General features: G+C 52.1%; 1 protein-coding gene across 1 annotated transcript; it reads right to left on the bottom strand.

Annotated features, from left to right (window-relative positions):
* Positions 1 to 9870: 9870 nt before the first annotated feature.
* On the bottom strand, positions 9871 to 11180 carry ACTL9 (actin-like 9). The gene has a single exon (XM_012641381.1). The coding sequence runs from the start codon at positions 11162 to 11164 to the stop codon at positions 9914 to 9916; it is 1251 nt and encodes a 416-aa protein (XP_012496835.1). The 5' UTR covers positions 11165 to 11180; the 3' UTR covers positions 9871 to 9913.
* Between the last annotated feature and the right edge of the window lie 1550 nt (positions 11181 to 12730).

The following is a 12730-nucleotide window of genomic DNA, read 5'->3' as shown; positions in this document are numbered from 1 at the left end:
GGGCCCTCCCCCTGCACCCTCCACCCCAAGCTTACTCCCTCTTCCAATGCTGAGCCACTGTCGTTGGCTGGGCTTGTAGCTGTCAAATCGTGAAACTGGTAAAGTTTATTGTGCTGGAGGTTTTGGGGACTTCCAGAGACCTGCCTCTAACTCTCATCCTTCTGCTCACCCACCCTCCAGAATGCAGCTTGAATCTTCCCACTTCCCAGCTCTGCTACTACCTCTTGCCTCCTCCTGGTTTCCCTGAATCCACTTGGTTGCCACAGACCATGCCACTTCCCTGCTCTCAATCCTCCCATGGCTCCCTATTGCTTCTAGAAAAACAAATCTGGGCTGAGTAAAGGGAAAATTTATTCCAAACAATTATTGCAAGGGGTGTGTGTGTGTGTGTGTGTGTGTGTGTGTGTGTATTATTGCAATAGCAGAAACCCTCTGACTATAAAGTCTGCAAGCATCTCAAAAGTCAGGCAAAAGGGTTTTTCTCTTACAGAGAGGAGTCAGCAAGGCTATAAAGAACCAGGTGTGGGGAAGTGGGATCAGGGGCTATTTTACCCAGAGGCCAGCTTCTTCTCAGAAGGGGCCACCAGCTAGCTCGGAGTGAGTGTAGACCAAAGTTTAGGGGTTTGGGGAAGGAGGGAAGCCTAACCAAAGTTTGGTTAACAAACATTTTGTTCCAGTTGATCAGTGGAGACAAGCAGTTCAGGTACTTATTTATGAGGCAAAAAATGGGAATTTGGAGGGTCTGGGTCTAGCCCTTTCATGGGAAAACAAAAGATGTCTGTATTACTCAGGGTTCTCCAGAGAAACAGAATGGGGATCGGGGGGGGGTGTGCGGGAGAGAGATTTATTACAAGGAATTGGCTCACACAATTATGGAGGCTGAGTCGTAAGATCTGCAGTTGGCAACACGCTGGAGACCCATAAAAGCTGGTGGTTCTAGTCTGAGTCCAAAGACCTGAGACCAAGGAGAGCTGATGGTGTAGTTCCAGTTGAAAGGGTGGCAAGTTCAAAACCCAGGAAGAGCCACTGTTTCAGTTTGACTCCAAAGGCAGGAAAAAGCTGATGACCCAGCTCAAAGATAGTCAGGCAGGAGGAATTCCCCCTTACTTGGGGAAAGGCCAGGCTTTTTGTTCTATTCAGGCTTTCCACGGATTGTGTGGGGCCCACCTACATTGGGGAGTGCAATCTGCTTTACTCAGTCTACCGATGCAAATGTTAAACTCCCCGACAAACACCCTCACAGAAATACTCACAATAATATTTGACCAAATATCTGGGCACCCCAAGGCCCAGGCAAGTTGACACATAAAATTAACAATCACAGTGGGCATGTGTGGTTCTGTGCAGTAGACGGTTTCTCTGAACGCAAAGGGTGGGGGAATTCTTAACCTTCAGTGTTTTCTGGGACCACAGGGCTTGGGTCAAGTTCGATATTGTCATGGCCCACAAGGTCCCCCACAACCTGCCCCCATCACCTTCCTGGAATCACCTTCTGCCTGTCTCCCTCTCACTTACTCTGTTCCAGTCACACGGGTCCCTTTCCTGTTTTTCAAAGACCCCTGTGCTGTTGCCCTTGTAGTTCCGTCTGCCTAGAAATCTCTTCCTCTTCATCCTTTCAGGTCCTCTGTGATCACCTGTCACGTTGTCTCATTTCAATTTTCTTCAGGGAACTTTTCGCCACCTGAAATTCTTATTTCTTTCCATGTTTACTGTCTGTTCTTCCCACTGGATGGAGAGCTCCAAGATTGTCAACAGGTAAGTGCAACTTCCTGGACTCAGCGGTGAACAAGGCACCCGCAGCCTGTGCCCTCCTGGAAGTGGTGGTCCACTGGTGGAGGCTGACTTGACTTGGATCACCTGTGTAGGCAGAATGTACCGTCCTAACAAATGTTAGGGTGGACTCAAGCTTGGTGCCACATAGACCTGACCAGCCTGGATGGTCACACAGGGCTTCCCTAAGATCCGAAGTGGGATAGGAGTGAACTAGGGACAGAGGAAGGAAAGAATATATTGCCAGTGGAGGGAACAGCATGTGCAAAGGCCCTGAGGTAGCAGAGAAAGTGCTGAGTTTGAGGAAATAAAGGGAGGCTGGGGAGGGTGCTGGAATGCAGAAGGCAGTGGGGAACAGGGAGGGTGTCAGTCATCAATGGGGCTCTGGGAAAACTGATTAGCCCCAGGGCCATGGAGAGCCATTAATGGATATTGAACAGGAGAGGTACATGGTCAGATCTGCTTCTCACAGAAGAGATTCACAGGGTTGCGAGGTGGGGGGTAGACTGGAAGGGGAAGGAAGGGGTGCTGGGTGCCCAGGAGGAGGAGGAGGAGGTCTGACATGGTCTAGGGAGAGGCGTGGGGCTGAGGAGAAGGGGATGGAAGGGAGGGAGGTGCAGGAGGTAAGACGAGTTCCTTAGGGGGTGACTGGTAACTGCCAACCAGGTGTGCTAGGCCTGGCTTCTACTCACTGCCCACCTTGACCAGCCATCAGTGGGGTTCTGTAAAAATCCATTAGCCCCAGATCTTGGACTCTGTGACTTATCCCAGTCCTCTCTTTCTTTTGTTCCCCACATCTGGCAGCCACATCTGTCCAGTGAAGTTTTAGGAGAGTCCTGGTGCACAGCTGAGGGTGAGGGTATAGGTGCGTGTGTGTGTGTGTGTGTGTGTGTGAGAATGATCCTGCTGAAACCAGAATCCCAGCACTTTGGGAGGCCAAGGCAGGAGGATTGCTTGAGGCCAGGAGTTCAAGACTAGCCCGGGCAACATAGCAAGACCCTGTCTCTACAACAACAACAACAAAACAAACAAAAAAAAAAAAAAAAAGAGAGAGAAGAAAAAAGAAAAAGAAAAAAAAGTAGCCCGGCATGGTGCGGCACACCTGTAGTCCTAGCTACTTTGGAGGCTAAGGTGGGAGGATCACTTGAGCCCAGGAGTTCGAGGCTGCAGTGAGCTATGATGACACCACTGCACTCCAGGCTGCGTGATAGAACAAGGATCCATCTCAAAAAAACCCATGCCCCCTGCCCCAAACAAACTTCCCCATAACAAAAATAAAACCAGAATTCCCTGTCTGTCGGGAATTGCACTTTTCCTCCCCAGGTTGGCTTTGATTCTGCTGTGCTGGTGTGAGGTGTTGGCTGGGTCCCTCTTGTTCCTGGGACAGTGGCCTGGGTGGGGTGGGCCCAGGAGCTGGAGCTTCCCCTGCTGCGGGTGGGGGTGGGGGTGGGGGTGATTTCCTGGGTTCCGTGGGAAGCCGACTCTCCGGCTTTGCCTTTTGACAAGTGCCTCTGGGCCAGCCTCGTGCCACTTCTGACGGGCCCAGCTCCTTGAATCTCCAGTGATGAGACTTTCAAATCCGCTTGCTTGGTGTCTTCCTCCGCGGGGCTGGGATGAGGGTGAGGGGAGTGAGTCCCCCTTTCCCAAGCAAAATTTAAGAGGGCATCAAAAATCTCAGTAACGGAGGTCAATTTCTTTCTGTAGTCCGTAACAGGTTTTATTTTATTTTTATTTTATGTTGCATGTGAATTTCTTCCTGGGCTAAACCATGAGCCATCTCTCTCTTCCAAGGCAATATTTTAAATCGCGACTGCTTCTCCTACCATAACATTTACCCTTTTAAAGTGTAAAATTCAGTGGCATTTAGGATCTTGGCAAGGTTGTGCAATCATCACCTCTAATTCCAAAGTAGTTTCATCACCCCCAAAAGAAATCCCTACCCACTATAGTTACTTTCTATTCTTCTTTCCCTCCAGCCCCTGGAATTGATGCAATATTTAAAAAATCAAAACAAACTCGAAAAGTTCTAAGATGCACATGGCATCAAATTTTACAACGAAGACAAGCTCTGTCTCTGTATTTGCTAACCCCATGTCACTCACTTCAGCATCATCCGAGCTCGGTTCATGATTTGCCTGGTGGGATGACCCCAGACACTTCCTCTCCAGGGTCCCTTAAAGGACGGGGGCTCCTCTCTCTGCTCAAACCCTCAGGGGAGGGTCTCCAGGCCACTGGTGGCTGGCTGTTGGAAGGGCGAGTTTGCAGCTGGCCTGCAGGGCTCTGTCTTTGGCATTTCTAGTTGCAGCAGCAGTTTTGATACCATGTGTAGGTGCTTGCTGTGTACTAAGCGTGTAAACCCATCTCAAAGGCGGCTGAAATTTGAGATGTGTTCTTCTACACTTCTGGGAGTGCCTGGGTGATCTCACTTCATCCTTCTAAAATCCTGCTGAAGCGAGCACTGATATTGCTGTGATTTATGAGTGAGGCTTGGATCGCTTATCCCAGGCCACACAGTGTGTGAGGAAGGTGACTCGAACTCAGGCCTGTTTGACTCCAGTGCGGGAGGAGGAGAGGGAGTAGGGGGGTTCTCACCCCTCACAGAGGAGGATTCCTCTTGCCTGATTCGCTTAGTCACTCAACAAGCATTGGAAAGTCCTGGTTCATTCATTCGGTCACTCAGTGCATGTTTGAAATGCTGTGGCTCCTTCAGTCATTCAACAAACGTTTGAACATCATGGCTTATTTATTCGGTCGTTCGATAAATGTTTCAACGTTGTGGATCCTTCAGTCATTCAACAAACGTTCGCTGTGCGATGAGCACTGAGCGTGAAGCTGGGAATGTGGTGGTGGTCCCTGTCCTCCTGGAACTCACGGTGGAGGCGGGTGACACCAATCATTAACAAGGAACCCGATAGAAGTCTGGTGATCACAGATGGGGAGAAGATTACAAAGAAAACAGAGCGGTCTAGGTGGACGCTTGTGGAATATCCATATTTTAAAAAATATATTTACATGGTTAAAATTTCACATAGTTCCAAGGCGCAGCTATACAATACGTTCATTCCATTGAACTTTGTTGGGTGGCATTTAGGGAAAAATGTGTAAAAATGGCTCTTTAGTGAGAAATCATGAAATAAAGATTGAGAAACACTGATCTGGAAGGAGCCACCGTTCGGGTTTCTTGTGTGAGCTTCTAGAGATACTCGAGGCATTTCACAGTGAACGTCCCCATTTATTCCTTCTTTTACATTAATGATAGCATACTGTCCTGGGCCTTCTTTTCTTTCCTTTTCACTTAAAATATATCTCGGAGGTCACTCCCTGTCGATAAACAAAGCTTGCGGGTTTATTAGCAGTGTTTCTGCTGCGTCGGAATGCAATTTTGGAAGCCAGTTTGTGCGGACCGTCGTCCGGCTCGTTCCCAACGTTTTGCCGCTAGAAAGTGCCAGCACGCAGAATGGCCAACTGCACTGACATCAATTTGCAAATGAGCTGATCGTATCTGAAGGAGAAATTCCTGGAAGTGCCGTAGCGGGGCCAGGTGTGTGTATCTGTCATTTCGATAGATAGCTGCAGCATGCCCTGCATGGGGTTGTATCGGTTTCCGCTCTCACTGTCAAGGTAAACGAGCACCAGTTTCCCGAGAACCTCACCAACAGTGGGTGTAATCAAACCTCTTGATCTTTGCCAATCTGACAGGTTAAAAACGATATCGCGGTACCGTTAAAATATTCATTTCCCTTACGAAGTTGAACATCTCCTGTGTCTAAGAACCATTCGTTTGTCTGTGAGCTCTCCGTTCGTATCCTCTGCTAACTTTTCTTATTGATTCTTTCCAAGAGCTCTTTATCTAGGACAGACATTATCCCTTTGGGTTGTGAGTTACAGATAGTTTTTTCCCATTTGTCACGTGTCTTCAAAAACTATCTGTTATTTTTTTAAATCGTCGTTTGATTTCGTGTGGGGTTGATTTTTAACTTTGTGGATTTTTTTTGGATGTTTACATGAAGGCAACTGTTTTAAACATTCCTTTTGTGGCATCTGGGCTTTGTGTCATACTGAGAAGTGGGGCTACCTTTCATCAAAGGGAGAGGTGGGAAGGAGCCCCTTAGCAGATGCAAAGGTCCTGAGGTAGAAAGGGGCTTGGCAGGTATATTAACCAGGGTTCTCTAGAGGAACAGAACCAATAGACTAAGAGAGAGAGAGAGAGAAAGAGGGAGAGAAATTGATTTATTTATTTTAAGGAGTTGGCTCATGTGATTATGGAAGTTGACAAGTTTAAAATCTGCTAGGCCGGAGACCCAGGAAAAATTGCAGTTTGGGTCCAAAGGTGGCTTCTGGCAGAATTCCTTCTTATCCTTCAACTGATTGGGTGAAAGTCACCCAATTATGGAGGGTAATCTACTTTACTCAAAGTCTGCTGACTTAAATGTTCAGTGCATCTAAAAAAATGCCTTCACTGAAACATCTAGAATAATGTCTGATGCAGTATCTGGGTATGGTAGCCCAGCCAAATTGCCACGTAAAAGTCACCAGCACGCATCCACTCCTTGTCAACTTGGCACCCATAGGCATCTCCTTAAACCATGCTTAATTTCCAAATAAAGACAATAACGACATCCTATTTCCACGTAATGTGATACAACTATCCTGTGTAAACCGGAAACACACTGTTTCTTCAGAAGTCTTTGGTGATGTTCACTCCTCTCCTTGATGTATAGCTTGTGATGTGAAGTTAATGATACTTAAATGCTATGATACACAGTTAATGCGTCTCATGTTACATGACAAGGGGACAAGAGAGGGAGGAAAACAAAGATATTTTGTACACACAAGCACGAACATATTCATGACAAATTAGGCAAGAAATGTGAGTGAGAATTTCAGTCCTCATTTTCGTACCTGGTCACGTGGTTGTAGCTGGTACTTGTAACTCCTTGCAGAATCACTCTTGGCACCCAAATCTGTTTCAGTTTGCTCGGGGCTGTTGTAACAAAGTGCTTAGAGCACAAAAATGTATTGTGTCACCGTTCTGGAGCCCGGAAGTTCATGTCTGAGGTGTCATGAGGGTTGGTTTCTTCCGGGATCTTTCTCCTTGACTTGTAAATGGCCGTCTTCTCTCTCTGTCTTTGCGTGGCCACCCCACTGTGTGTGTCTGTGTCCTAACCTCCTCTTCTTATGAGGAACCAGGCCCTATTGGAGTTGGGCTCACTTAATGACCTCACTGAAACTTAATTACGTCTTTAAAGTCCTGATGTCCAAATATAGTCCCATTCTCAGGGACTGCGGGTTAGGGCTTCAACACAGGAATTTTGGTGGACCACAATATGTCTTTCGATTGGAAGAGAAAGGTGGTTAGTGTGGCCAGGATGAAGGGGGCTGAGATGGATAGTCAGGGAGAGGTTTGGCAGGGGGTCCAGGGCCATGGGAAACACTTGGTTTTGTTTGCATGTGATGAAAAACCATCAGGGTGTTCAGAATGGAAAATAATATGTTTTGAGCTATGTTTTGCAAAAGGGTCCTCTGAGAGGGTGGCTGGGCCAGCAAGGAGGAGGTTCCTACTGTCATCCAGGTTAGCAATGAATCCAGGGTTGGTATTGGAAAGATGGAGAGAGGTGGCCAGTTTTGGGGGCATTTAGAAGGAAAGGCATTGTGGGTCAGGGAGTGAAACAGACAGGAACCGGTTGGAAGTTGATGGAAGAAACGTGTCTGTAAAAGCGAAGTGATTGATCTACTTTCTCTGCTCAGAGCCTTCAGGGAGGGTATGGTGGGCAGAGATTCCAGGTCTTGTTCACTGCGGTGTCCTTAGATTTTGGCACGGTGCCAGGCACACAGTAGGTAATCAATGAATGTTCGTTTATTTGATGAATGCATGAATGATTTAAACCAGAAATTGAAGAAATTGGGGATGTGGCTTGGCAGAGAGCAGACACTAGGGGTGTGTGGGGGAACGGCAGGGGGAGTCAGGGTCTTTTGTGTTCTCGATGCTTGGGGTTGGGGGAGCAGGTGGTGGGTAGAAGCATATCTATGACTCATAGAAGGAGCTGAGATTTCTAACAACAGCTTGGAGGTAGTGAGATCCCCATCACTGGGAGTGTGTAAGTGGGTAGGACACATGTCCAGAGGGTTGTGGGGGAAATTTATGCCCCAGGGAAGGTTTGGAGTTGGGGGAAACTTTGGTCACAATGAGGGTCTTTGAGTTTTCTTAACAAAAGGGGAGGTGGGGTTTTTTTCTGCATTCCCTTCACTTCCTGTGGCATCTGAGACTCAGCCTGACTCACACTCTTTCTGTGCGTGCGTGGGTCTCCCCTGAGGTCTGGGTACCTGGCTCGCTTCAAGCAGGGTGCTTCTAAATTCCATGCAGCCCTCCCCACCTCGCGCTTGGAGGTGCTGCCCCCTGGTGGAAAGAAGCAGAAGTGTCTCCTCAACACCCTGCAACCTGGGAGGAGGGTGTCCATTCCAGGGAGAAGGGGGTGACAGGTCCAACCCTGCACGTTTGCGATCTGGGGATCTTGGCTTGTGTGTGCCCCAGCTCCAAAAGCTTGGGCTGGGGGAGAAGGGGGCATGGCGTGGACAAGGATAAGCTCTAGATGTTCCTGTTTATCGTGTTGATAAATTGAGGAAACGTGTCCAGACTGCTGGCTGGGGGTCCTGACACCCCCCCGGAGGGCATGAAGGCAGAGGGTCCTGCCTCCAGAGGGGACCCGGGGCGCCCCGTGGGGAGGATGCCCAGTCTCCTCATCCTGGATAGCGTCTCCAGGGCAGGTCCTAGAGAAAGCCCCTGGGGCGGTGTCGCAGGAATAGGCAGAGAGAGTGGGATGGAGGGAGATGGGGACGGCGGGCTCAGGAAGATCGATCCCTGGGGACCTGTGCAGGGGCCGGCAGAGAGAGCCAGTGTCCAGGCGAAGCCCTCACTTGGGTTTTCAAGTGGACTGGGCAGTCCTTAGGAATGTCGCCACCCGTTGGTGTCCAAGTCACCACTGGGGACTGGTCTTGGGGCTCCGGGGAGTCTGTGAAAGCCCCAGGGTGGGCTGTCCTGGGGTTCATCATGCAGTGCCCTCAGGGGGGTATCGTTGTGGGGTGTCTGTGGAGGAGGGGGTGGGGGCTTAGGGTCTAGTGGGGTCATTATGGGATGGTCCTGGGGGCCAGAGCATGGTCCACATTTGGGAGGCTGGTGCCTTTTGGGGAGGATTTGAAGGGCTGAGGAATGGGTTCTGTGAACAGAACCTGCGGGAGTATTTCTGGGCGAGATGTGGGGCAAGGAGGTGGTCTCAGAGCAACAGGGACCATCCGGGGGATTTGGGGGGTCTCAGAACATGGCGTGATTTGGGAGCATGGATGGAGGATGGGTTATGGGAGCAGAGGGGAGAGTTTTAGGGGAAAGTGGAACTTGGGGGTGACCTTTGTGTACCAGGGGCATCCTTTAGTGAGCCATTGTAGGGGGGACCCTCCAGAGTCAGAACATGGGTCTCTGTGGCGGATGTGGGGGTTCAGTCCTTGTTGGGGGGAGATTCTGGGGGAAACCAATGAAGAGGTAGATTTGGTGTGCTGAAAACCAAGGGTGTCTTGACAAGTGGAATTTAGGGGGATTTGAAATAGGGGGCAGATTATGGGGGTGCATGTAGGGGTTGGAGCACCCATGGAAAGGTTCCAGGAGGGGGCAAGAGCACTCCAGTGTAGGTTCCTTGGCGGCGCGGGTTGGGGGTCCTTGAAGTGCATATCAAGTGAACTGGGGCGCTTGAAGCCGAGGCGAATCTCGGGGGGCTACATGAAAAGCAATACATCGGCAAGATATGGTGGCTCACATTTGTAGTCCCAGCACTTTGGGAGGCCAAGGCAGAAGGATCGCTTGAGGCCAGGACTTCGAGACCAGTTTGGGCAACACAGCAAGACCCCATCTCTGCCCCCCACCAAAATAAATAGATTAGAACATAATAGTGTGTTGGGGGGTTCATCCCAGGATGGTGGGTTTAGGGGGTCAGATTTGGGGTGTCTCAGGGGGTGGATGTGCACCAGGAGGTGCTTTAGGTCAGGGTGTCTGGGTGGGTCCAGCAGGGGAAGGGCCAGGTCCTGGGGCAACCACAGGACAGCGTTGGCTGGGTAGCAGAGGTTTTACTCCCCGCCTCTCCCACCCCTGCCCTGGTCAGTAGCATTTGCGGTACACGATGTGCGGACCTTGTTCCTCGTACTGCTCCCGCAGGACCCAGCAGGACTGGAAGGCTCGCAGCGAGGCCAGGATGGAGCCCCCAATCCACACCGAGAAGTTCCTGGTGGGCTGGGCCGCCACCACCACGTGGGTCTCGGGGGGCAGAGAGCGCAGCAGCTCGGCCCGGAAGCGGCCCTCGAAGCCGGTGAAGAGAGAGGAGCCCCCGCAGAGCAGCACGTTCTGGGCCACCTCCGCCCGCCCCTCCAGGGGCACCTTGCGGAGACTCTGTTCGGCCATGGTGGGAAGGCCCACGGGCGACAGCCCTGGCATCTCCGGGGGGTTGAACAGCAGCTCCGGGCACTGGAACAACTCTTTGCCCAGCGTGACCGTGCGCCCGTCCGGCAGCCTCAGCGTCTGCGTGCATTCCTCCCGGGGACGGGCCCGCTCCTTCTGGAAGTCGGAGGCCACGTAGCAGTAGCGATGCTTGATACTCTCCACCGTGTCCAGGTCGCGCTGTCCGAGGAGCAAGCCTGAGCCGGACAGCATCTCCGCCAGGAAGGCGGTCAGGTGGGTGCCGGCCAAGTCCAGGCGCTCCGTGGCGTGGGGCAGGTTGTAGCCCTGGAAGACGGGCGCCGTGTAGGTGACCCCGTGGCCCGTGTCCACCACCAGCCCGCTGACGCGCCCGTGCGCGTAGACCGACAGCACCGACTGCGAAGCCACGTGCATGGCCGGGGAGTGCAGCGACTCGAAGGCCACTTCCACCAGCTTCTCGCGGTTGGTGGCCGGGCTGAAGGGCGGGTCCGAGAACAGCAGCGGGTGGTCCTGGGTGGCCACCTGCAGGTCGTGCTCCAGCATGTGGCGCCAGATGAGCTCGGCGGCCTCCCAGTCCACCACGATGCCGCTGCGGATGGGCTGGACCAGGGTCAGCTCGGGGCGCGAGCGGGCCGCTTCGCCTATGAACGTGTCCAAGCAGGACTGCGCCGCGGTGGCCTGTTTCTGGGGCTGGCAGCCCACAATGGTGGCCACGGTGTAGGTGGGCCGGGCTTGGCCCGCGAAGCCCACCTTGCAGGTGCCCGTGCCCATGTCGATAACCACCGCGCCGGTCTTTGGGGGCAGCCTGTCGCCCACCATGCTGGAAGCGTTGCTATGCAAGGTCTTGTTCTTCAGGATCGAGCTGGGGTTCGGGCCAGTCCTGGGAGCCTCTGGGGAGGACTGGGGCTCTGGGGGCTTGGGGACATTTGCATCCATGCTTGCAGGTGGCCCGGCGAGGCTGCTTGGCCAGGCTGACGACTTTCTCCTGGGTGGGCGTGCAGTGAGAAGAGGCTGAGGCCGGGCCAGCGGCAAGCGCGTGGAGGGAGAGAGGGAGAGGGGCGCGCCAGCCGTCTATGACATCACCGTCCCCTCCCACCTTCTGAAGACGTCACAATGCAGGGGCGAGTGTGGGGCCCCTTCCCGCCCGGCCTGCCCCAGGGCCCACATCTCTGCCGGAGACCCCCCTAGAGCGCCAAGTTTGGAGAGGGAGGAGGATAGAGAGATCTAGAGGAGGGGCCTGCGACCCAGCTTCCCGATTCTAGAACTCACGGAGACGCGGGAATCCTTGTCTTCGTACCTGCGGTGAAGCTGTTTACAGTGTAGTGGTGGTGAGCTGCTCACAGGCCTCTAATATTCGTATTAGATCGTCAGTCCTCAGAGTATGAATCGGATGGTGGCCAGCCAGCGTGGCTTTCTGGTTTCCAAAAGGAGACACAGGCCAGCCTGGGGTGGGGGTTGGGAGAAGTGAGGTGAGACAAGGACACCCCTGCCGTAGGTTCTCTGTGTCTTCTGCTGTTCCCACTGCCTGGATCTCACGCCCTCTGACGTTTTCACCGAGCAGGAATTCGCCTCTTTAAATATCAGCCCGACGCCTCCTCCCCCTGGAAGCCCTCCCTGAGCTTCACTCTGTGCCCTCACTAGAGAGCGGGGAGGAGGTCTGCCTTCTCTTCAGGGACTTCTCCCTGCTCCCGCCTGGCAGGAATGGGGCTCAGCCGCCAGCAGAAGGGGCTTTCAGTATAGATAGAAGGAGGGGGTGCACCTGTGAGGGAAGAATTGTCTCGACAATAAATAGCAGACCCCGGAATGCATTAGGACGTGGTCCCCAACCTTTTTGGCACCAGGGATGGGTTTCAGGGAAGACAATTTTTCCATGGATGGGGTGAGGAGGATGGTTTTGGGATGATTCAAGCACATGACATTTGTTGTGCAGTCAAACCTCTCTGCTAACGATAATCTGTATTTGCAGCCGCTCCCCAGCGCTAGCATCACCGCCTCAGCTCCACCTCGGATCATCAGGCATTAGATTCTCATAAGGAGCCGCAACCTGGATCCCTCGCATGTGCAGTTTACAGTAGGGTTCTTGCTTCTATGAGAATCTGATGCCTCCGCTGATCTGATGGGAGGCGGAGCTTATGCGGTGATGCGAGCGATGGGGAGCGGCTGTAAATGCAGATGAAGCTTCGCTCACTCACCTGCGTCTCACCTCCTGCTGTGCAGCCCGGTTCCTAACAGGTCACGGACGGGTACCAGTCTGGCCCAGGGGTTGGGGATCACAGCATTAGTAGACTCACTTCCAAACCATGGCTGTTTTGGGTGGTGTCAGATATCACCTGTTAGTTAAAAGAAAAAAAATTAAACGATTTTCTTAGTGTGTGCTATTGAATGTGTTATGGGGATATCTAAGTGAAAGAGGTTTAATTTTCTAGTTGTGTCTAGATTTGTTAACTCTGCCAGGGAGGGGTGGTTTATTGAGTATTTTAACTCATTATTAGTAAGTTAATT

This window comes from Propithecus coquereli, unplaced genomic scaffold (genome assembly GCF_000956105.1).
Source record: "Propithecus coquereli isolate 6110/MARCELLA unplaced genomic scaffold, Pcoq_1.0 Scaffold164, whole genome shotgun sequence".
Lineage (NCBI taxonomy): Eukaryota > Metazoa > Chordata > Mammalia > Primates > Indriidae > Propithecus > Propithecus coquereli.
The sequence above is the reverse complement of the archived record's forward strand: the minus strand, read 5'-3'. Positions and strand labels throughout refer to the sequence as shown.